This window comes from Copadichromis virginalis, linkage group LG11 (genome assembly GCF_057382275.1).
Source record: "Copadichromis virginalis isolate Kocher_CV1m ecotype Utaka linkage group LG11, C_Virginalis_male_GT1.1, whole genome shotgun sequence".
Lineage (NCBI taxonomy): Eukaryota > Metazoa > Chordata > Actinopteri > Cichliformes > Cichlidae > Copadichromis > Copadichromis virginalis.
The window spans coordinates 6,568,384-6,594,271 of NC_140628.1; the positions used below are offsets into that span (position 1 = coordinate 6,568,384).

A 25,888-nucleotide genomic window follows, 5' to 3' on the forward strand; every position below is an offset into this window, starting at 1 on the left:
GGAAACTCGCCTGAAACAAAGTATAGGTTTTCATTATGTGAATAATTTTAAAATCTTAGCTCAAACGGCTGCAAAACCTGTTTGCCCAGCACGGGGATATTGAGTTCTATAAGATAAAGCCATAAACATGTTTGTCTGAGTCTTCTATCAAAAGTTACAGCGATTTATATGAAGTTGTACAAAAATGCTTTATTTCGCCAAGACAATGCGTTTCTCACTGTTACATGCATTTGAATGGGAAACTCGCCTGAAACAAAGTATAGGTTTTCATTATGTGAATAATTTTAAAATCTTAGCTCAAACGGCTGCAAAACCTGTTTGCCCAGCACGGGGATATTGAGTTCTATAAGATAAAGCCATAAACATGTTTGTCTGAGTCTTCTATCAAAAGTTACAGCGATTTATATGAAGTTGTACAAAAATGCTTTATTTCGCCAAGACAATGCGTTTCTCACTGTTACATGCATTTGAATGGGAAACTCGCCTGAAACAAAGTATAGGTTTTCATTATGTGAATAATTTTAAAATCTTAGCTCAAACGGCTGCAAAACCTGTTTGCCCAGCACGGGGATATTGAGTTCCATAAGATAAAGCCCTAAACATGTGTTTCTGAGTCTTCTATCAAAAGTTACAGCGATTTATATGAAGTTGTACAAAAATGCTTTATTTCGCCAAGACAATGCGTTTCTCACTGTTACATGCATTTGAATGGGAAACTCGCCTGAAACAAAGTATAGGTTTTCATTATGTGAATAATTTTAAAATCTTAGCTCAAACGGCTGCAAAACCTGTTTGCCCAGCACGGGGATATTGAGTTCTATAAGATAAAGCCATAAACATGTGTTTCTGAGTCTTCTATCAAAAGTTACAGCGATTTATATGAAGTTGTACAAAAATGCTTTCTTTCGCCAAGACAATGCGTTTCTCACTGTTACATGCATTTGAATGGGAAACTCGCCTGAAACAAAGTATAGGTTTTCATTATGTGAATAATTTTTAAATCTTAGCTCAAACGGCTGCAAAACCTGTTTGCCCAGCACGGGGATATTGAGTTCCATAAGATAAAGCCCTAAACATGTGTTTCTGAGTCTTCTATCAAAAGTTACAGCGATTTATATGAAGTTGTACAAAAATGCTTTATTTCGCCAAGACAATGCGTTTCTCACTGTTACATGCATTTGAATGGGAAACTCGCCTGAAACAAAGTATAGGTTTTCATTATGTGAATAATTTTAAAATCTTAGCTCAAACGGCTGCAAAACCTGTTTGCCCAGCACGGGGATATTGAGTTCTATAAGATAAAGCCATAAACATGTGTTTCTGAGTCTTCTATCAAAAGTTACAGCGATTTATATGAAGTTGTACAAAAATGCTTTCTTTCGCCAAGACAATGCGTTTCTCACTGTTACATGCATTTGAATGGGAAACTCGCCTGAAACAAAGTATAGGTTTTCATTATGTGAATAATTTTAAAATCTTAGCTCAAACGGCTGCAAAACCTGTTTGCCCAGCACGGGGATATTGACTTCTATAAGATAAAGCCATAAACATGTTTGTCTGAGTCTTCTATCAAAAGTTACAGCGATTTATATGAAGTTGTACAAAAATGCTTTCTTTCGCCAAGACAGTGTGTTTCTCACTGTTACATGCATTTGAATGGGAAACTCGCCCGAGACAAAGTATAGGTTTTCATTATGTGAATAATTTTTAAATCTTAGCTCAAACGGCTGCAAAACCTGTTTGCCCAGCACGGGGATATTGAGTTCCATAAGATAAAGCCCTAAACATGTCTTTCTGAGTCTTCTATCAAAAGTTACAGCGATTTATATGAAGTTGTACAAAAATGCTTTATTTCGCCAAGACAGTGTGTTTCTCACTGTTACATGCATTTGAATGGGAAACTCGCCTGAAACAAAGTATAGGTTTTCATTATGTGAATAATTTTAAAATCTTAGCTCAAACGGCTGCAAAACCTGTTTGCCCAGCACGGGGATATTGACTTCTATAAGATAAAGCCATAAACATGTTTGTCTGAGTCTTCTATCAAAAGTTACAGCGATTTATATGAAGTTGTACAAAAATGCTTTCTTTCGCCAAGACAGTGTGTTTCTCACTGTTACATGCATTTGAATGGGAAACTCGCCCGAGACAAAGTATAGGTTTTCATTATGTGAATAATTTTTAAATCTTAGCTCAAACGGCTGCAAAACCTGTTTGCCCAGCACGGGGATATTGAGTTCCATAAGATAAAGCCCTAAACATGTGTTTCTGAGTCTTCTATCAAAAGTTACAGCGATTTATATGAAGTTGTACAAAAATGCTTTCTTTCGCCAAGACAATGCGTTTCTCACTGTTACATGCATTTGAATGGGAAACTCGCCTGAAACAAAGTATAGGTTTTCATTATGTGAATAATTTTAAAATCTTAGCTCAAACGGCTGCAAAACCTGTTTGCCCAGCACGGGGATATTGAGTTCTATAAGATAAAGCCATAAACATGTTTGTCTGAGTCTTCTATCAAAAGTTACAGCGATTTATATGAAGTTGTACAAAAATGCTTTCTTTCGCCAAGACAGTGTGTTTCTCACTGTTACATGCATTTGAATGGGAAACTCGCCCGAGACAAAGTATAGGTTTTCATTATGTGAATAATTTTTAAATCTTAGCTCAAACGGCTGCAAAACCTGTTTGCCCAGCACGGGGATATTGAGTTCTATAAGATAAAGCCATAAACATGTTTGTCTGAGTCTTCTATCAAAAGTTACAGCGATTTATATGAAGTTGTACAAAAATGCTTTCTTTCGCCAAGACAGTGTGTTTCTCACTGTTACATGCATTTGAATGGGAAACTCGCCCGAGACAAAGTATAGGTTTTCATTATGTGAATAATTTTTAAATCTTAGCTCAAACGGCTGCAAAACCTGTTTGCCCAGCACGGGGATATTGAGTTCCATAAGATAAAGCCCTAAACATGTCTTTCTGAGTCTTCTATCAAAAGTTACAGCGATTTATATGAAGTTGTACAAAAATGCTTTCTTTCGCCAAGACAGTGTGTTTCTCACTGTTACATGCATTTGAATGGGAAACTCGCCCGAGACAAAGTATAGGTTTTCATTATGTGAATAATTTTTAAATCTTAGCTCAAACGGCTGCAAAACCTGTTTGCCCAGCACGGGGATATTGAGTTCCATAAGATAAAGCCCTAAACATGTGTTTCTGAGTCTTCTATCAAAAGTTACAGCGATTTATATGAAGTTGTACAAAAATGCTTTCTTTCGCCAAGACAGTGTGTTTCTCACTGTTACATGCATTTGAATGGGAAACTCGCCCGAGACAAAGTATAGGTTTTCATTATGTGAATAATTTTTAAATCTTAGCTCAAACGGCTGCAAAACCTGTTTGCCCAGCACGGGGATATTGAGTTCCATAAGATAAAGCCCTAAACATGTCTTTCTGAGTCTTCTATCAAAAGTTACAGCGATTTATATGAAGTTGTTCAAAAACGCTTTATTTCGCCAAGACAATGCGTTTCTCACTGTTACATGCATTTGAATGGGAAACTCGCCCGAGACAAAGTATAGGTTTTCATTATGTGAATAATTTTAAAATCTTAGCTCAAACGGCTGCAAAACCTGTTTGCCCAGCACGGGGATATTGAGTTCCATAAGATAAAGCCATAAACATGTGTTTCTGAGTCTTCTATCAAAAGTTACAGCGATTTATATGAAGTTGTACAAAAATGCTTTATTTCGCCAAGACAATGCGTTTCTCACTGTTACATGCATTTGAATGGGAAACTCGCCCGAGACAAAGTATAGGTTTTCATTATGTGAATAATTTTTAAATCTTAGCTCAAACGGCTGCAAAACCTGTTTGCCCAGCACGGGGATATTGAGTTCTATAAGATAAAGCCATAAACATGTGTTTCTGAGTCTTCTATCAAAAGTTACAGCGATTTATATGAAGTTGTACAAAAATACTTTCTTTCGCCAAGACAATGCGTTTCTCACTGTTACATGCATTTGAATGGGAAACTCGCCTGAAACAAAGTATAGGTTTTCATTATGTGAATAATTTTAAAATCTTAGCTCAAACGGCTGCAAAACCTGTTTGCCCAGCACGGGGATATTGAGTTCTATAAGATAAAGCCATAAACATGTTTGTCTGAGTCTTCTATCAAAAGTTACAGCGATTTATATGAAGTTGTACAAAAATGCTTTCTTTCGCCAAGACAGTGTGTTTCTCACTGTTACATGTATTTGAATGGGAAACTCGCCCGAGACAAAGTATAGGTTTTCATTATGTGAATAATTTTTAAATCTTAGCTCAAACGGCTGCAAAACCTGTTTGCCCAGCACGGGGATATTGAGTTCTATAAGATAAAGCCATAAACATGTGTTTCTGAGTCTTCTATCAAAAGTTACAGCGATTTATATGAAGTTGTACAAAAATGCTTTCTTTCGCCAAGACAGTGTGTTTCTCACTGTTACATGCATTTGAATGGGAAACTCGCCCGAGACAAAGTATAGGTTTTCATTATGTGAATAATTTTAAAATCTTAGCTCAAACGGCTGCAAAACCTGTTTGCCCAGCACGGGGATATTGAGTTCTATAAGATAAAGCCATAAACATGTGTTTCTGAGTCTTCTATCAAAAGTTACAGCGATTTATATGAAGTTGTACAAAAATGCTTTATTTCGCCAAGACAATGCGTTTCTCACTGTTACATGCATTTGAATGGGAAACTCGCCTGAAACAAAGTATAGGTTTTCATTATGTGAATAATTTTAAAATCTTAGCTCAAACGGCTGCAAAACCTGTTTGCCCAGCACGGGGATATTGAGTTCCATAAGATAAAGCCATAAACATGTGTTTCTGAGTCTTCTATCAAAAGTTACAGCGATTTATATGAAGTTGTACAAAAATGCTTTCTTTCGCCAAGACAATGCGTTTCTCACTGTTACATGCATTTGAATGGGAAACTCGCCTGAAACAAAGTATAGGTTTTCATTATGTGAATAATTTTTAAATCTTAGCTCAAACGGCTGCAAAACCTGTTTGCCCAGCACGGGGATATTGAGTTCTATAAGATAAAGCCATAAACATGTGTTTCTGAGTCTTCTATCAAAAGTTACAGCGATTTATATGAAGTTGTACGAAAACGCTTTATTTTGCCAAGACAATGCGTTTCTCACTGTTACATGCATTTGAATGGGAAACTCGCCTGAAACAAAGTATAGGTTTTCATTATGTGAATAATTTTTAAATCTTAGCTCAAACGGCTGCAAAACCTGTTTGCCCAGCACGGGGATATTGAGTTCCATAAGATAAAGCCATAAACATGTGTTTCTGAGTCTTCTATCAAAAGTTACAGCGATTTATATGAAGTTGTACAAAAATGCTTTCTTTCGCCAAGACAGTGTGTTTCTCACTGTTACATGCATTTGAATGGGAAACTCGCCCGAGACAAAGTATAGGTTTTCATTATGTGAATAATTTTTAAATCTTAGCTCAAACGGCTGCAAAACCTGTTTGCCCAGCACGGGGATATTGAGTTCCATAAGATAAAGCCCTAAACATGTGTTTCTGAGTCTTCTATCAAAAGTTACAGCGATTTATATGAAGTTGTACAAAAATGCTTTCTTTCGCCAAGACAGTGTGTTTCTCACTGTTACATGCATTTGAATGGGAAACTCGCCCGAGACAAAGTATAGGTTTTCATTATGTGAATAATTTTTAAATCTTAGCTCAAACGGCTGCAAAACCTGTTTGCCCAGCACGGGGATATTGAGTTCCATAAGATAAAGCCCTAAACATGTCTTTCTGAGTCTTCTATCAAAAGTTACAGCGATTTATATGAAGTTGTTCAAAAACGCTTTATTTCGCCAAGACAATGCGTTTCTCACTGTTACATGCATTTGAATGGGAAACTCGCCCGAGACAAAGTATAGGTTTTCATTATGTGAATAATTTTTAAATCTTAGCTCAAACGGCTGCAAAACCTGTTTGCCCAGCACGGGGATATTGAGTTCCATAAGATAAAGCCATAAACATGTGTTTCTGAGTCTTCTATCAAAAGTTACAGCGATTTATATGAAGTTGTACAAAAATGCTTTATTTCGCCAAGACAATGCGTTTCTCACTGTTACATGCATTTGAATGGGAAACTCGCCCGAGACAAAGTATAGGTTTTCATTATGTGAATAATTTTTAAATCTTAGCTCAAACGGCTGCAAAACCTGTTTGCCCAGCACGGGGATATTGAGTTCTATAAGATAAAGCCATAAACATGTGTTTCTGAGTCTTCTATCAAAAGTTACAGCGATTTATATGAAGTTGTACAAAAATACTTTCTTTCGCCAAGACAATGCGTTTCTCACTGTTACATGCATTTGAATGGGAAACTCGCCTGAAACAAAGTATAGGTTTTCATTATGTGAATAATTTTAAAATCTTAGCTCAAACGGCTGCAAAACCTGTTTGCCCAGCACGGGGATATTGAGTTCTATAAGATAAAGCCATAAACATGTTTGTCTGAGTCTTCTATCAAAAGTTACAGCGATTTATATGAAGTTGTACAAAAATGCTTTCTTTCGCCAAGACAGTGTGTTTCTCACTGTTACATGTATTTGAATGGGAAACTCGCCCGAGACAAAGTATAGGTTTTCATTATGTGAATAATTTTTAAATCTTAGCTCAAACGGCTGCAAAACCTGTTTGCCCAGCACGGGGATATTGAGTTCTATAAGATAAAGCCATAAACATGTGTTTCTGAGTCTTCTATCAAAAGTTACAGCGATTTATATGAAGTTGTACAAAAATGCTTTCTTTCGCCAAGACAGTGTGTTTCTCACTGTTACATGCATTTGAATGGGAAACTCGCCCGAGACAAAGTATAGGTTTTCATTATGTGAATAATTTTAAAATCTTAGCTCAAACGGCTGCAAAACCTGTTTGCCCAGCACGGGGATATTGAGTTCTATAAGATAAAGCCATAAACATGTGTTTCTGAGTCTTCTATCAAAAGTTACAGCGATTTATATGAAGTTGTACAAAAATGCTTTATTTCGCCAAGACAATGCGTTTCTCACTGTTACATGCATTTGAATGGGAAACTCGCCTGAAACAAAGTATAGGTTTTCATTATGTGAATAATTTTAAAATCTTAGCTCAAACGGCTGCAAAACCTGTTTGCCCAGCACGGGGATATTGAGTTCCATAAGATAAAGCCATAAACATGTGTTTCTGAGTCTTCTATCAAAAGTTACAGCGATTTATATGAAGTTGTACAAAAATGCTTTCTTTCGCCAAGACAATGCGTTTCTCACTGTTACATGCATTTGAATGGGAAACTCGCCTGAAACAAAGTATAGGTTTTCATTATGTGAATAATTTTTAAATCTTAGCTCAAACGGCTGCAAAACCTGTTTGCCCAGCACGGGGATATTGAGTTCTATAAGATAAAGCCATAAACATGTGTTTCTGAGTCTTCTATCAAAAGTTACAGCGATTTATATGAAGTTGTACGAAAACGCTTTATTTTGCCAAGACAATGCGTTTCTCACTGTTACATGCATTTGAATGGGAAACTCGCCTGAAACAAAGTATAGGTTTTCATTATGTGAATAATTTTTAAATCTTAGCTCAAACGGCTGCAAAACCTGTTTGCCCAGCACGGGGATATTGAGTTCCATAAGATAAAGCCATAAACATGTGTTTCTGAGTCTTCTATCAAAAGTTACAGCGATTTATATGAAGTTGTACAAAAATGCTTTCTTTCGCCAAGACAGTGTGTTTCTCACTGTTACATGCATTTGAATGGGAAACTCGCCCGAGACAAAGTATAGGTTTTCATTATGTGAATAATTTTAAAATCTTAGCTCAAACGGCTGCAAAACCTGTTTGCCCAGCACGGGGATATTGAGTTCCATAAGATAAAGCCATAAACATGTGTTTCTGAATCTTCTATCAAAAGTTACAGCGATTTATATGAAGTTGTACAAAAATGCTTTCTTTCGCCAAGACAATGCGTTTCTCACTGTTACATGCATTTGAATGGGAAACTCGCCTGAAACAAAGTATAGGTTTTCATTATGTGAATAATTTTTAAATCTTAGCTCAAACGGCTGCAAAACCTGTTTGCCCAGCACGGGGATATTGAGTTCTATAAGATAAAGCCATAAACATGTGTTTCTGAGTCTTCTATCAAAAGTTACAGCGATTTATATGAAGTTGTACGAAAACGCTTTATTTTGCCAAGACAATGCGTTTCTCACTGTTACATGCATTTGAATGGGAAACTCGCCTGAAACAAAGTATAGGTTTTCATTATGTGAATAATTTTTAAATCTTAGCTCAAACGGCTGCAAAACCTGTTTGCCCAGCACGGGGATATTGAGTTCCATAAGATAAAGCCATAAACATGTGTTTCTGAGTCTTCTATCAAAAGTTACAGCGATTTATATGAAGTTGTACAAAAATGCTTTCTTTCGCCAAGACAATGCGTTTCTCACTGTTACATGCATTTGAATGGGAAACTCGCCTGAAACAAAGTATAGGTTTTCATTATGTGAATAATTTTTAAATCTTAGCTCAAACGGCTGCAAAACCTGTTTGCCCAGCACGGGGATATTGAGTTCTATAAGATAAAGCCATAAACATGTGTTTCTGAGTCTTCTATCAAAAGTTACAGCGATTTATATGAAGTTGTACGAAAACGCTTTATTTTGCCAAGACAATGCGTTTCTCACTGTTACATGCATTTGAATGGGAAACTCGCCTGAAACAAAGTATAGGTTTTCATTATGTGAATAATTTTTAAATCTTAGCTCAAACGGCTGCAAAACCTGTTTGCCCAGCACGGGGATATTGAGTTCTATAAGATAAAGCCATAAACATGTTTGTCTGAGTCTTCTATCAAAAGTTACAGCGATTTATATGAAGTTGTACAAAAATGCTTTCTTTCGCCAAGACAGTGTGTTTCTCACTGTTACATGCATTTGAATGGGAAACTCGCCCGAGACAAAGTATAGGTTTTCATTATGTGAATAATTTTTAAATCTTAGCTCAAACGGCTGCAAAACCTGTTTGCCCAGCACGGGGATATTGAGTTCTATAAGATAAAGCCATAAACATGTGTTTCTGAGTCTTCTATCAAAAGTTACAGCGATTTATATGAAGTTGTACAAAAATGCTTTCTTTCGCCAAGACAGTGTGTTTCTCACTGTTACATGCATTTGAATGGGAAACTCGCCCGAGACAAAGTATAGGTTTTCATTATGTGAATAATTTTAAAATCTTAGCTCAAACGGCTGCAAAACCTGTTTGCCCAGCACGGGGATATTGAGTTCCATAAGATAAAGCCATAAACATGTGTTTCTGAGTCTTCTATCAAAAGTTACAGCGATTTATATGAAGTTGTACAAAAATGCTTTCTTTCGCCAAGACAATGCGTTTCTCACTGTTACATGCATTTGAATGGGAAACTCGCCTGAAACAAAGTATAGGTTTTCATTATGTGAATAATTTTTAAATCTTAGCTCAAACGGCTGCAAAACCTGTTTGCCCAGCACGGGGATATTGAGTTCTATAAGATAAAGCCATAAACATGTGTTTCTGAGTCTTCTATCAAAAGTTACAGCGATTTATATGAAGTTGTACGAAAACGCTTTATTTTGCCAAGACAATGCGTTTCTCACTGTTACATGCATTTGAATGGGAAACTCGCCTGAAACAAAGTATAGGTTTTCATTATGTGAATAATTTTTAAATCTTAGCTCAAACGGCTGCAAAACCTGTTTGCCCAGCACGGGGATATTGAGTTCCATAAGATAAAGCCATAAACATGTGTTTCTGAGTCTTCTATCAAAAGTTACAGCGATTTATATGAAGTTGTACAAAAATGCTTTATTTCGCCAAGACAATGCGTTTCTCACTGTTACATGCATTTGAATGGGAAACTCGCCTGAAACAAAGTATAGGTTTTCATTATGTGAATAATTTTAAAATCTTAGCTCAAACGGCTGCAAAACCTGTTTGCCCAGCACGGGGATATTGAGTTCCATAAGATAAAGCCATAAACATGTGTTTCTGAGTCTTCTATCAAAAGTTACAGCGATTTATATGAAGTTGTACAAAAATGCTTTCTTTCGCCAAGACAATGCGTTTCTCACTGTTACATGCATTTGAATGGGAAACTCGCCTGAAACAAAGTATAGGTTTTCATTATGTGAATAATTTTAAAATCTTAGCTCAAACGGCTGCAAAACCTGTTTGCCCAGCACGGGGATATTGAGTTCCATAAGATAAAGCCCTAAACATGTGTTTCTGAGTCTTCTATCAAAAGTTACAGCGATTTATATGAAGTTGTACAAAAATGCTTTCTTTCGCCAAGACAATGCGTTTCTCACTGTTACATGCATTTGAATGGGAAACTCGCCTGAAACAAAGTATAGGTTTTCATTATGTGAATAATTTTAAAATCTTAGCTCAAACGGCTGCAAAACCTGTTTGCCCAGCACGGGGATATTGAGTTCCATAAGATAAAGCCCTAAACATGTGTTTCTGAGTCTTCTATCAAAAGTTACAGCGATTTATATGAAGTTGTACAAAAATGCTTTCTTTCGCCAAGACAGTGTGTTTCTCACTGTTACATGCATTTGAATGGGAAACTCGCCCGAGACAAAGTATGGGTTTTCATTATGTGAATAATTTTTAAATCTTAGCTCAAACGGCTGCAAAACCTGTTTGCCCAGCACGGGGATATTGAGTTCTATAAGATAAAGCCCTAAACATGTGTTTCTGAGTCTTCTATCAAAAGTTACAGCGATTTATATGAAGTTGTACAAAAATGCTTTCTTTCGCCAAGACAATGCGTTTCTCACTGTTACATGCATTTGAATGGGAAACTCGCCTGAAACAAAGTATAGGTTTTCATTATGTGAATAATTTTAAAATCTTAGCTCAAACGGCTGCAAAACCTGTTTGCCCAGCACGGGGATATTGAGTTCCATAAGATAAAGCCCTAAACATGTGTTTCTGAGTCTTCTATCAAAAGTTACAGCGATTTATATGAAGTTGTACAAAAATGCTTTCTTTCGCCAAGACAATGCGTTTCTCACTGTTACATGCATTTGAATGGGAAACTCGCCTGAAACAAAGTATAGGTTTTCATTATGTGAATAATTTTAAAATCTTAGCTCAAACGGCTGCAAAACCTGTTTGCCCAGCACGGGGATATTGAGTTCTATAAGATAAAGCCCTAAACATGTGTTTCTGAGTCTTCTATCAAAAGTTACAGCGATTTATATGAAGTTGTACAAAAATGCTTTCTTTCGCCAAGACAATGCGTTTCTCACTGTTACATGCATTTGAATGGGAAACTCGCCCGAGACAAAGTATAGGTTTTCATTATGTGAATAATTTTAAAATCTTAGCTCAAACGGCTGCAAAACCTGTTTGCCCAGCACGGGGATATTGAGTTCTATAAGATAAAGCCATAAACATGTTTGTCTGAGTCTTCTATCAAAAGTTACAGCGATTTATATGAAGTTGTTCAAAAACGCTTTATTTCGCCAAGACAATGCGTTTCTCACTGTTACATGCATTTGAATGGGAAACTCGCCTGAAACAAAGTATAGGTTTTCATTATGTGAATAATTTTTAAATCTTAGCTCAAACGGCTGCAAAACCTGTTTGCCCAGCACGGGGATATTGAGTTCTATAAGATAAAGCCATAAACATGTGTTTCTGAGTCTTCTATCAAAAGTTACAGCGATTTATATGAAGTTGTACAAAAATGCTTTCTTTCGCCAAGACAATGCGTTTCTCACTGTTACATGCATTTGAATGGGAAACTCGCCTGAAACAAAGTATAGGTTTTCATTATGTGAATAATTTTTAAATCTTAGCTCAAACGGCTGCAACCTATTTGCCCAGCACGGGGATATTGAGTTCTATAAGATAAAGCCATAAACATGTGTTTCTGAGTCTTCTATCAAAAGTTACAGCGATTTATATGAAGTTGTACAAAAACGCTTTCTTTCGCCAAGACAGTGTGTTTCTCACTGTTACATGCATTTGAATGGGAAACTCGCCCGAGACAAAGTAGGTTTTCATTATGTGAATAATTTTTAAATCTTAGCTCAAACGGCTGCAAAACCTGTTTGCCCAGCACGGGGATATTGAGTTCTATAAGATAAAGCCATAAACATGTGTTTCTGAGTCTTCTATCAAAAGTTACAGCGATTTATATGAAGTTGTACGAAAACGCTTTATTTCGCCAAGACAATGCGTTTCTCACTGTTACATGCATTTGAATGGGAAACTCGCCTGAAACAAAGTATAGGTTTTCATTATGTGAATAATTTTAAAATCTTAGCTCAAACGGCTGCAAAACCTGTTTGCCCAGCACGGGGATATTGAGTTCTATAAGATAAAGCCCTAAACATGTGTTTCTGAGTCTTCTATCAAAAGTTACAGCGATTTATATGAAGTTGTACAAAAATGCTTTCTTTCGCCAAGACAATGCGTTTCTCACTGTTACATGCATTTGAATGGGAAACTCGCCCGAGACAAAGTAGGTTTTCATTATGTGAATAATTTTTAAATCTTAGCTCAAACGGCTGCAAAACCTGTTTGCCCAGCACGGGGATATTGAGTTCTATAAGATAAAGCCATAAACATGTGTTTCTGAGTCTTCTATCAAAAGTTACAGCGATTTATATGAAGTTGTACGAAAACGCTTTATTTCGCCAAGACAATGCGTTTCTCACTGTTACATGCATTTGAATGGGAAACTCGCCTGAAACAAAGTATAGGTTTTCATTATGTGAATAATTTTAAAATCTTAGCTCAAACGGCTGCAAAACCTGTTTGCCCAGCACGGGGATATTGAGTTCTATAAGATAAAGCCCTAAACATGTGTTTCTGAGTCTTCTATCAAAAGTTACAGCGATTTATATGAAGTTGTACAAAAATGCTTTCTTTCGCCAAGACAATGCGTTTCTCACTGTTACATGCATTTGAATGGGAAACTCGCCTGAAACAAAGTATAGGTTTTCATTATGTGAATAATTTTAAAATCTTAGCTCAAACGGCTGCAACCTGTTTGCCCAGCACGGGGATATTGAGTTCTATAAGATAAAGCCATAAACATGTTTGTCTGAGTCTTCTATCAAAAGTTACAGCGATTTATATGAAGTTGTACAAAAATGCTTTCTTTCGCCAAGACAATGCGTTTCTCACTGTTACATGCATTTGAATGGGAAACTCGCCTGAAACAAAGTATAGGTTTTCATTATGTGAATAATTTTAAAATCTTAGCTCAAACGGCTGCAAAACCTGTTTGCCCAGCACGGGGATATTGAGTTCCATAAGATAAAGCCCTAAACATGTGTTTCTGAGTCTTCTATCAAAAGTTACAGCGATTTATATGAAGTTGTACAAAAATGCTTTATTTCGCCAAGACAATGCGTTTCTCACTGTTACATGCATTTGAATGGGAAACTCGCCTGAAACAAAGTATAGGTTTTCATTATGTGAATAATTTTAAAATCTTAGCTCAAACGGCTGCAAAACCTGTTTGCCCAGCACGGGGATATTGAGTTCTATAAGATAAAGCCCTAAACATGTGTTTCTGAGTCTTCTATCAAAAGTTACAGCGATTTATATGAAGTTGTACAAAAATGCTTTCTTTCGCCAAGACAATGCGTTTCTCACTGTTACATGCATTTGAATGGGAAACTCGCCCGAGACAAAGTATAGGTTTTCATTATGTGAATAATTTTAAAATCTTAGCTCAAACGGCTGCAAAACCTGTTTGCCCAGCACGGGGATATTGAGTTCCATAAGATAAAGCCCTAAACATGTGTTTCTGAGTCTTCTATCAAAAGTTACAGCGATTTATATGAAGTTGTACAAAAACGCTTTATTTCGCCAAGACAATGCGTTTCTCACTGTTACATGCATTTGAATGGGAAACTCGCCTGAAACAAAGTATAGGTTTTCATTATGTGAATAATTTTTAAATCTTAGCTCAAACGGCTGCAAAACCTGTTTGCCCAGCACGGGGATATTGAGTTCTATAAGATAAAGCCATAAACATGTGTTTCTGAGTCTTCTATCAAAAGTTACAGCGATTTATATGAAGTTGTACAAAAATGCTTTCTTTCGCCAAGACAATGCGTTTCTCACTGTTACATGCATTTGAATGGGAAACTCGCCTGAAACAAAGTATAGGTTTTCATTATGTGAATAATTTTTAAATCTTAGCTCAAACGGCTGCAACCTATTTGCCCAGCACGGGGATATTGAGTTCTATAAGATAAAGCCATAAACATGTGTTTCTGAGTCTTCTATCAAAAGTTACAGCGATTTATATGAAGTTGTACAAAAACGCTTTCTTTCGCCAAGACAGTGTGTTTCTCACTGTTACATGCATTTGAATGGGAAACTCGCCCGAGACAAAGTAGGTTTTCATTATGTGAATAATTTTTAAATCTTAGCTCAAACGGCTGCAAAACCTGTTTGCCCAGCACGGGGATATTGAGTTCTATAAGATAAAGCCATAAACATGTGTTTCTGAGTCTTCTATCAAAAGTTACAGCGATTTATATGAAGTTGTACGAAAACGCTTTATTTCGCCAAGACAATGCGTTTCTCACTGTTACATGCATTTGAATGGGAAACTCGCCTGAAACAAAGTATAGGTTTTCATTATGTGAATAATTTTAAAATCTTAGCTCAAACGGCTGCAAAACCTGTTTGCCCAGCACGGGGATATTGAGTTCTATAAGATAAAGCCCTAAACATGTGTTTCTGAGTCTTCTATCAAAAGTTACAGCGATTTATATGAAGTTGTACAAAAATGCTTTCTTTCGCCAAGACAATGCGTTTCTCACTGTTACATGCATTTGAATGGGAAACTCGCCCGAGACAAAGTAGGTTTTCATTATGTGAATAATTTTTAAATCTTAGCTCAAACGGCTGCAAAACCTGTTTGCCCAGCACGGGGATATTGAGTTCTATAAGATAAAGCCCTAAACATGTGTTTCTGAGTCTTCTATCAAAAGTTACAGCGATTTATATGAAGTTGTACGAAAACGCTTTATTTCGCCAAGACAATGCGTTTCTCACTGTTACATGCATTTGAATGGGAAACTCGCCTGAAACAAAGTATAGGTTTTCATTATGTGAATAATTTTAAAATCTTAGCTCAAACGGCTGCAAAACCTGTTTGCCCAGCACGGGGATATTGAGTTCTATAAGATAAAGCCCTAAACATGTGTTTCTGAGTCTTCTATCAAAAGTTACAGCGATTTATATGAAGTTGTACAAAAATGCTTTCTTTCGCCAAGACAATGCGTTTCTCACTGTTACATGCATTTGAATGGGAAACTCGCCTGAAACAAAGTATAGGTTTTCATTATGTGAATAATTTTAAAATCTTAGCTCAAACGGCTGCAACCTGTTTGCCCAGCACGGGGATATTGAGTTCTATAAGATAAAGCCATAAACATGTTTGTCTGAGTCTTCTATCAAAAGTTACAGCGATTTATATGAAGTTGTACAAAAATGCTTTCTTTCGCCAAGACAATGCGTTTCTCACTGTTACATGCATTTGAATGGGAAACTCGCCTGAAACAAAGTATAGGTTTTCATTATGTGAATAATTTTAAAATCTTAGCTCAAACGGCTGCAAAACCTGTTTGCCCAGCACGGGGATATTGAGTTCCATAAGATAAAGCCCTAAACATGTGTTTCTGAGTCTTCTATCAAAAGTTACAGCGATTTATATGAAGTTGTACAAAAATGCTTTATTTCGCCAAGACAATGCGTTTCTCACTGTTACATGCATTTGAATGGGAAACTCGCCTGAAACAAAGTATAGGTTTTCATTATGTGAATAATTTTAAAATCTTAGCTCAAACGGCTGCAAAACCTGTTTGCCCAGCACGGGGATATTGAGTTCTATAAGATAAAGCCCTAAACATGTGTTTCTGAGTCTTCTATCAAAAGTTACAGCGATTTATATGAAGTTGTACAAAAATGCTTTCTTTCGCCAAGACAATGCGTTTCTCACTGTTACATGCATTTGAATGGGAAACTCGCCCGAGACAAAGTATAGGTTTTCATTATGTGAATAATTTTAAAATCTTAGCTCAAACGGCTGCAAAACCTGTTTGCCCAGCACGGGGATATTGAGTTCCATAAGATAAAGCCCTAAACATGTGTTTCTGAGTCTTCTATCAAAAGTTACAGCGATTTATATGAAGTTGTACAAAAATGCTTTCTTTCGCCAAGACAATGCGTTTCTCACTGTTACATGCATTTGAATGGGAAACTCGCCTGAAACAAAGTATAGGTTTTCATTATGTGAATAATTTTAAAATCTTAGCTCAAACGGCTGCAAAACCTGTTTGCCCAGCACGGGGATATTGAGTTCCATAAGATAAAGCCCTAAACATGTGTTTCTGAGTCTTCTATCAAAAGTTACAGCGATTTATATGAAGTTGTACAAAAATGCTTTCTTTCGCCAAGACAGTGTCTTTCTCACTGTTACATGCATTTGAATGGGAAACTCGCCTGAAACAAAGTATAGGTTTTCATTATGTGAATAATTTTAAAATCTTAGCTCAAACGGCTGCAAAACCTGTTTGCCCAGCACGGGGATATTGAGTTCCATAAGATAAAGCCCTAAACATGTTTGTCTGAGTCTTCTATCAAAAGTTACAGCGATTTATATGAAGTTGTTCAAAAACGCTTTCTTTCGCCAAGACAGTGTGTTTCTCACTGTTACATGCATTTGAATGGGAAACTCGCCCGAGACAAAGTAGGTTTTCATTATGTGAATAATTTTAAAATCTTAGCTCAAACGGCTGCAAAACCTGTTTGCCCAGCACGGGGATATTGAGTTCCATAAGATAAAGCCCTAAACATGTGTTTTTGAGTCTTCTATCAAAAGTTACAGCGATTTATATTGAAGAAAATATAATCTGATCAAACATTATTCAGCTTTAAATATTGTTCAGCTTTAAAGTTACTGTGCAACTGTGCAATAAAAATGTGTGCTCACGACTTTGGCCTTGAGAGCGATAAGAAGCGATCGCCTCATCCTGCAGGTGGAAGATATCTGCAAGCGAAGAGGCTAGAACACCCAAGGCCGATTTCCTTTTATGGAGTTGTTTTTCTGCTAATGCAGCACTTTCCTCACAACCCCCTCCTGTAAGTTTTAGAGAATATATACCCATCCTTACAGCAAATATTAGGAATCTCCTGATGTGAGCTGTGTTGAGAGGTTGTCTCTGTCTCAATAAAAGTTCACTGATTCCCCATCTGCTGCAGGTGTCCGGTTGTCTTCATTCTCCGCCAGCCTGGTTAAGTCAATTCCTCCTTAACATCTAAAAGAACCTATTTAATGAAGGAAGACGGGTTCACTTTGTGTTTAATATTATTCTATTGCTGTTGTTGTTTTTTTTATATCCTTCAATTGGCGTCACGGAACAGGATCCGCTCCAGGCCAAACTGGAACGGGTGGGAGGACATCGGCAGTGGTCTGAGTGAACGGAGTTTGGACAAAAGCTGTGTGCACACAAAAACAAGGTAAGCAGACCTTTTATTTCTGCTATATTGAACATTATAAAAATACTTAGTGTCCAAACTCCTAGTAATTCATAACCAAAATTGTCTGGCTTACTTAAGGCTTGTTGAGAATCAGACAAGTGAATAAGAGATAAGTGAATAAGAAATAAGTGAATAAGTGAATAAAGATAAGAGTGAACTGAGGTCTGACCACGGTTGCAGCCGACGGGTTGCTCTCCGGTGTCGGATAAATACCTCAGTGCAGGTCTGGGACCTTGAAAGGGTTTATTAGTAACGCCTTTCTAAACAAATTAAAAGGTTAAAGGCCTTGAGAATATTTTTTAGTAATATTCTCTAAACTACAGAAGGGTTAGGAAGGCCCAGAGGACTTTATTAGAAAAGATCCTCTAAAACTTAAAAAGGAGAAGTACTGGTTGGAGTCCAAAGGAGGGGTCCCTTTGATCAATAGGAGAAAACGGATCTCTTCTTAAAACCCCGATGATTTTAGTGTTTTAAATGTTTTGATGTTCTGTTTGATATTGGACACACATAAATACACGCTGAATGCTTGCTGTGGAACACTGGGCAGGACAGTTTGTTCTCCGTTGTTCACAGATTACACAATTAAAGGAACTAGGTTCCTCTTTTGGTTAAAATAATACACCACACATAGAATTTTTTTTTTTTTTTTACACATTTATTACATACATAAGGAGGGTAATGAGTGACTGCAGGTAATGTATGAAGTGTGAATGAGACGTGTGAACAAGGTGACAACCAACTAGCACCCCTATCAGGAAGCTCTAGGCAAGGTTACCCGCCAGACTCCGGTTTGGTAGAAGCTTGGTAACACCTGAAGGGATATTTCAGTGCTGACTCACCTTTAAAGCAGCGCCCCAGCTGTTAGTGCCTAACAGAGGCAGAAACCCAGCTGGCCCAAATTCTCCTTTAAAATCAATAAAAGAACACTCCTCCATTGACAGTAAAATGGATGGAGAATTAGATCGAGAAACTAATGATGATGGTTGGGGTCCCGGTGTTATTCTTAGCACATTGGGAGAACAATTAACATGTGTTGAGACAGTCATCAACTCCACACACCAGCCTAAAGAAGCAAAAAAGCAGAAAGAGTCATTGAGGAAAACAGCTGAAAGGTTAATGAAAGAAAAGGGAAAGAACGAGGGGAGTAGTGGTAATTGGGGAATAATTTGGCAGAATAAGGCTATGCAGGCAAAAGAGAAAGAGGAAGAAGCCAACTCAGCAGCAGCAGGTGCAGGTGTGATGAGCGGGGTGAGACACAGAAAGGAAGCAGATAAGCACGCAGGCCGCAAAGCTAAATTTAATCACTGGGTGTGTTTATGGGAAACTGCAAAACCACACATGAAGAAAAATAGGTCTCAGCCACCTCCCTATTCTGCCTCAACTCCTCCCTCAGCAGGCATATATCCGGTACTTAATATCTCTGGTGGAATAATGACTATTGGAGAAGAACCGCCCGTAGCTCCAACTCCCATAGATACCAAGCATTTATGCCCAGGAAGCTCCTCTCTGTCGGCGACATCCTCAGCTAGTAGTAGAGCCCCCTCTTCTATGTCCCACTGTTCTGGAACCGGATCTGAGGGCCTAACTGACCCATTTGCGAGCGCACCATTTGCGGTTCGAATGAACAGACAGGAACCCACTGAACAACAATTAACTGATCTAGAAGCAGCATTACGCAGCTGCTTAAATGAACATAGGTCAGTGGTCCAGGTGAATAATCGTGTTGCGTCAGCCCCTCTTTCCCGGTCCAACCCCTTTGCCAGCACTCCTGTCGCTGTTAAGGGAGATCTGACCGCTACTGCACAAACTGAGCCTGGCACTTCACCAAATGTCACAGTTAACATGTCTTTGGTGGGCCGTCAGGATCCGGAAACACAGATGAGTTTAGCCCACGTTTTTGCTGACACTGCTACCCCACCAGGCGGGGGAAAAACTGAGGATACTGATGATGAACTCAGTGACCTTAACAATACACCCCCCTCTACCTCTCCCAGTTTAGGATATCAGACTAGATCTAAGGGCCCTGTGCCTCAGCCTCCAGGCATGTTTCCCCTGGTCCAGACTAAAGCGCAATGTAGACCAGTGTATCAACCTTATTCATTCGGAGATGTCCAGGCCCTAGTGGACAAACTCCCTGACATAATGGAGGGAGGGAATGCCTGGTTGGCTGGTTTGGATAAATACACAGCTGGACAGGACCTCGCACTGGGAGATTTTAGAGCTATTATAACTAGGTGCACATCCCGATCTCAGGCAGCGGACCTGGAACAAAATGCGGGTACTACCATGCATGAGAACGAGGTGCCACTAATGCAGGCATTGAGGTTTATTGGACCGGCCCTGCGCAAACAATTCCCACCCAAAAATCAAGGCACCTTACAGAAATTTAAATGGGAGGGAAAGCAAAATCCCACCCATTATCTAAATCAGGCTGTTGAAGACTGGGTGAACCATACAGGTCATCACCCCAGTAGGACTTGTTCACAGAGCATGTGGTTTAGAAGGGCGGTGCTGAGGGGCATTCCGGAGTCAGTAAGCCAGAAAATGGAGGATAATCCTGATTTGCAGGACTGTGACTTTGCAATCTGGAAGAAACATTTGATTTTTAATCTTAACAAAGTGCAGATTAAGTCTGATGATAAAGCGGAGAGCGTCGAAGATTTACAGTTGCAACTGTTGAAGGTTCAGCTGCAGAAAGCTAAAAACGACCTGGGTGGAAAAGGTGACAAGCCTAAAAAGCAGCTTGTGGCCGCTGCGGCTCCCCCTCCTGGTCCAGTTGCCCCTGATTTGTATCCGAACCCATGGCCAACTGATCCACAGCCCCCCCAGTATGGTGCTTATCACTCCCCGGCCCCTTATGGGCAGAGAGGTTCCCCATTTGGAGGAAACAGAGGTGGTTTCAGGGGAAGGGGTCAGATGGGAGGTGGTAGGGGAGCCCAGATGTATGTTTGTTTCCGGTGTGGACAACCTGGACACTGGGCTAAAGCGTGCCCTTTGAACCCGGCTGCTGGAAGAGGCAGGGGAGCCCGTGGTGGGCCCTATCAGCATCCTGGCCACAGAGGTGGACCTCGTGGTGCTTTAGTTGAAGTGCCCCCGGCCCCACAGATGCCTGTGATGGGGTGGGAGTACTACGAGGGTGGTCCCCAGCTATAGGACACCCCACAGACTGCCCAGGACAGTGAAGGGACAACGGCGGACCCTATGCTGTCCATAACTGTAGATAAAAGAAGAAGCAGCTTTTTAGTGGACACTGGAGCTACGTACTCCACCATTAAGGATGTTGCTCGTGAAAGACTTACTGACACAGTGATTACAGTGGTGGGCATATCTGGGGAACCTAAAACTCTGCCTTACACCGTGCCCCTCCCCACAACGGTTGGAGATCAGACTTTGTTACACAGCTATGTTTGTTCAAAACAGGCGCCTGTGAATTTACTGGGAAGAGACTTGTTGATTAAATTAGGAGCCACAATACTCTGCTCTTCACAAGGCCTAACTGTGACTCTCCCTACTGGGGTTGTGCTTCCCTGTTCTGATGGACCGGAGGGAGGTGGTCAGTTTCTGCTGCAACCCTCCTCCTGTTTGGCGGACTCTGCTGACATCTACTGGGCATTATTGGAAGTTGAAACACCTGCTGAACCAGGAGTTTGTACTGCTTTTCAGCAATGGCGGCCGTGGCTCTCACTTCTACATCCTTATGTCCCTCCCCCTGACCCACCTCATGTTACACTGTTTTATGACAGGCATGACACCACCTGGTACCAGCACATGTTCCAAGAGCAGTGTGAGGGGCGGGCTTGGTCTCTGAACATGTCGTGCATTTTTGCGGCACCGGAGGGAGTGGCAGCAGCGGTTACTTTTACAACAGATCAATTACAGTGGTACATGATGTCTGATGAGGCAGCTCCCCATGTGTCACTGGCCTTACATCCTGGACACCAGGCTAAGGAGCTGGGTGGAATGGTTAAACGTTCCCTTGCGGCCACTGACTGGACACCTACAAAACTCCCACAGGTTTTGTTTTCTCCATCTACCAACACATACCAAATTTTAAATGATTGCTTTAATTCCTCAACACTGCAACATAGAGTGGTCAGCGGGTCACATGGCTGATCACATGGGATCGGGGGAACCACATATGTGTGAAGAGGTTGTGCAGGTACAGGAGAAAATCAGGCCAGATTTGCAGGCAGAACCTCTAATGGATGCAGAAAAAGATTGGTTCACAGATGGATGTTGTTTCAGAACTGAAAGTGGAATGTTGAAGGCTGCATGGGCAATAGTGGAACAGACAGACATGAGATGGAAAACAGTGAAGGCAGAGCAGTTGACAGGACAACAGTCTGCACAGAGAGCTGAACTGAGAGCGGTGATTGAAGCCTTAAGGATGGGAAAGGGACAGAAAGTGAATATATACAGTGATTCAGCTTATGCTGTGGGAGCAGTGCATGTGGAGCTCAAGCAGTGGCTAAGAGCTGGTTTTTTGACAGCCAGCGGAAAGCCTATTAAACATGAGATAGAAATGAGGGAATTAGCGGAAGCACTGTTGTTACCTGTTAAGGTGGCAGTGGTAAAATGCAAAGGACACAGTGCCGGATTGGATTTAGTGGCATTAGGTAACAAACAGGCCGACTTAGTAGCTAAGCAGACAGCTGGTTACTTACCCTCCCTGATTATGGTAATGGACCCAGAAGCCACACCCCCTCCAGAAAGACCACCCATACAACTAGGCCTAGCCACAATCAGAGAGTTACAGGACAAAGCCAGCCCCCAGGAAAAATCATTATGGGTAACAAGGGGGGCCACAAACACAGATGTCTGGCGTGGCCCAGATGGAAGGCCCATTCTACCGCCAGGGGTCAGACAGACAGCAATGGAAGAGGCACATGGAGTGGGGCATGTGGGACCTGCACAAATGATGAGGAACTTAGCTGGCTGGTGGCACCCTTATCTAAAAGACATGACAAAATACATGGTTAAAACCTGTAAGGAGTGCAACCAATTTGGAATCAAGCCCGCCTTCAAGCCAATAGCAGGGTACTTCCCCATCCCACTTTGCCCAGGGAAAGAAATAATCATTGATTACACAGACATGGTGGACAGAGTAGGTAGTTACAGGTACCTGCTGGTGGCTGTGGATGCATTTTCAGGTTGGCCAGAAGCCTGGCCGACAGCAAGTGAAAACAGTAGAACTGTGGTGAAGTGTCTGATTAATCATTATATACCACAGCATGGGTTTCCCGAGGTCATAAGGTCGGACAATGGTTCACATTTCAGGAACCACGATCTGCAGAGGGTTGAAGCCGCATTAGGTTTGAAACATAAGTTTGGCTCAGTTTACCACCCCCAGTCCCAGGGGAAAGTGGAAAGGATGAATCAAACTCTAAAAACTAAATTGGCTAAAATCTGTGCACAGACCAAATTAGATTGGGTTAAGGCATTGCCTCTTGCATTAATGTCCATAAGATGCTCAGTAAATCAAACCTCTGGCTACACTCCATTTGAGTTGGAGCATGGCAGGCCTTTTCCTGGCCCCTCCTCTCGCCTGTTAATGTCGGATGAAGCTGATTCAGACCTCGATCCGAGGACATATTATAACATGCTCCGCAGTTTTGTTGCCCAGTATTCCTCACAGGTCGCTGAAAGAAACCAGCAAGAGCTGAAAGAGGCGGCTACACCTGGAATGGACTACGTCCTCCTGAAAGTCACAAAGAGAAAGTGGGCTGAGCCTCGCTGGACAGGCCCTTACCGCATAACAGAGCGGACCTCCCACGCTGTCAGGCTCGAAGGTAAAGGTGACACCTGGTTTCATTACACACAGTGCGCTGCTGCCACCGAACCAGGAAGAACCTTGAGAGAGGTGCAGAAGGACCTGTCAGAAGGAGCTGCAACAGCATCACCAACCACTTGAGGGAGCCAAAGCTCAACCTACAAGCCGGCTGGTTACAAAAGGGGGTGTTCTTCATACTGAACTAAACATTTTCTTTATTTTTAACATCTTTTATGACTTTGCTTTTATATTGGCTTGAGTTTTTAAGATTTACATTTTACATTGCAATAGTTTTAACCGCTGAAAGCTCATTTAAAGTTGTGTCACTGATACTTTTTGTTGCTCTTTAACTCCTAGAACACGCCCTTGGCGAGGTGGGGGGAACTGGACCACCTTTCTGTGCCCCATCATCCTCTATTAGACGACACCCAAGCTAAGTAAACATGTCTTGGCCCTTTCCCCCTGAAATGACAGGCAGGCAAAGATGTTGCGTCTTTGTTTGCTTCCTGGCCCTGGGTCTCATTCCCATTGGCATAATCCTGATCTGTGAAGGGCCCCCGACACTTCTGACACCTTCAATTTCAAAAGCTTCGCCCCCTTCTGACAGTCCCAATCTGACAAATGTAGCCCCTAGGGTCTTGCCCACCACTTCCTCTCCAGTTTTGCCCACGCCCGATCCAGTTAGAAAGAAACGAGACACGGTTACCTCCTGTACCCCAAGTACGACTAGAATGATTACTCTCTGTGTCCCCAACAATAAAAGTTGGGTAGTTGAAATAGATTTCGCTAGCTTCCCAGTCACTCCCGTCACCAAAGACCAAGGGGGGGATCTTTTTAACCTTGCAGTACATCTCTCCTCCTCAGTGTGGTATATAACCCTGGGAGGTTGGCATCAGTGGAAGTGGTCCAGTTTAGTGTCAGAAACGGACCTCGATTGGTCCAAGCACTCTAGGGGTCAGGCTTTGCACTGGAGAAACCAAAATATGCTCAGAATAGCAAAAAAACCGGATCTTTCAGGCTTAATTTTTACCCTAAAGGATCTGACCTTGACCTCCTGTCAACAATTTATACTTGCCCCTTGGACTGATCGCACCGCCCTGTATTGGCAAATGGAAATATGCCCTAGCGTTGGTGCAGTTCCAAGCTCTGTAGTTAAAGATGATAACCCCACCTTTAATGGCCCTCCGGTGACATATACAAACGGGGGGAGAAACGGCCGAATACGCATTGTAGACACAAATAAAATGTCTAAAGATGACCTCTTCCAAATTCTAACCGGTATTTCTGGAGCAACAAACAACTGGTTACTACTAGCGGAACAAGCTGCTGACAAGACGGCTTCCGACTGCATAGTATGTATGGGAGCCCGCCCCACTTTAAGAGTTGTACCGGCGCCAGTCAATAGTGCATGCCTCCTGCATCTTATGAACAATACAAAACGAGGTCATTGCTCATATCTGGAAAACCACTTTCCTAAAACTCAACGCTCGGTCTCTAATAAACCACCTTTCTTTTCTTCAGATGTAGCTGTGAACAATTTCACTTGTATTAACCTGACTGGCAATGCAGTAAAACTAGGTAGCTTGAACTCTTCTTGGTGCACTGAGATGACGGTTATGAAACCAAACTTCCGACCTACGGCTAGGGCTGATTTGTGGTGGTGGTGTGGCAAAAACAAGTTATATGATGGTTTCCCTCGGGATGCGTCAGGTCTTTGCGCTCTCATAACTCTTATTTTACCTGTTTTAGTCACTCCAGTAGATCTCTCTATAGAAGTACACGAAGTTGGCCTCCCATCCTCCTCTGAACGCCGCTCTAAACGTTCTCTAATCCCAGGTTCAGCTCATAATCCAACCTATATTGATGCTGTAGGTATACCCCGTGGGGTCCCCGATGAATATAAACTGCGAGACCAGGTTAAAGCAGGGTGGGCCTCGATACTTTGGATGGTTGAAATAAATGCGAATGTAGACAGAATTAACTACATTCACTTTAATATGCAACTGTTGGCTAATTACACTCGAGATGGTTTTGAAGCTGTGCATGCACAGTTATCTGCCACTTCCTTAATGGCTTTCCAAAACAGGGTCGCAACGGATTTTCTCCTCGCAGAAAGAGGCGGAGTCTGCAGCCTTTTTGGTCAGGAGTGCTGTACCTATATCCCCAATAACACAGCTCCTGATGGTTCCCTCACTAAAGCTATTACTGGTCTCACAGCTCTTACTGTTAAAATGAAGGAACACTCGGGCGTTGATACTGCCATGTGGGACTCTTGGCTTAACATGTTTGGCAAATATAAGGCCCTTGTAGCTTCCATCCTAGTTTCCATCTCAGTTTTTGTTGCTATCCTAGTCACCTGCGGTTGCTGTTGTATTCCATGCATTCGATCCCTCTTCCAGAGACTGATTGTTACAGCTCTCACTCCTGAGGATAAGGATCTCGCCCGGCAGATGCCTTTATTGGCTAGTCAACTTCCCACCTCCTCGCCAACGGATG

The 25,888-nt window shown here is 40.1% G+C and overlaps 2 protein-coding genes and 1 long non-coding RNA gene across 3 annotated transcripts; all 3 read left to right on the forward strand.

Annotated features, from left to right (window-relative positions):
* Window positions 1–17,534: 17,534 nt before the first annotated feature.
* Window positions 17,535–24,914, forward strand: LOC146697980 (uncharacterized). Its single transcript, XR_014922961.1, has 2 exons — window positions 17,535–17,601; window positions 23,246–24,914. It is a non-coding gene; the product is annotated as an uncharacterized LOC146697980 (long non-coding RNA).
* LOC146697981 (uncharacterized) lies at window positions 17,595–20,775 on the forward strand. The gene has a single exon (XM_085472913.1). The coding sequence runs from the start codon at window positions 18,568–18,570 to the stop codon at window positions 20,773–20,775; it is 2,208 nt and encodes a 735-aa protein (XP_085329039.1). The 5' UTR covers window positions 17,595–18,567.
* Window positions 20,824–21,735, forward strand: LOC146697982 (uncharacterized). The gene has a single exon (XM_085472758.1). It carries the CDS (start codon window positions 20,824–20,826, stop codon window positions 21,733–21,735), a length of 912 nt encoding a protein of 303 aa, XP_085328884.1.
* Window positions 24,915–25,888: the final 974 nt, after the last annotated feature.

What these genes read in the sequence shown, in the direction of transcription:
- LOC146697981 (XM_085472913.1), top strand. Translation starts at nt 18,568, where the DNA reads ATGGATGGAGAATTAGATCGAGAAACTAATGATGATGGTTGGGGTCCC.
- LOC146697982 (XM_085472758.1), top strand. Translation starts at nt 20,824, where the DNA reads ATGCTGTCCATAACTGTAGATAAAAGAAGAAGCAGCTTTTTAGTGGAC.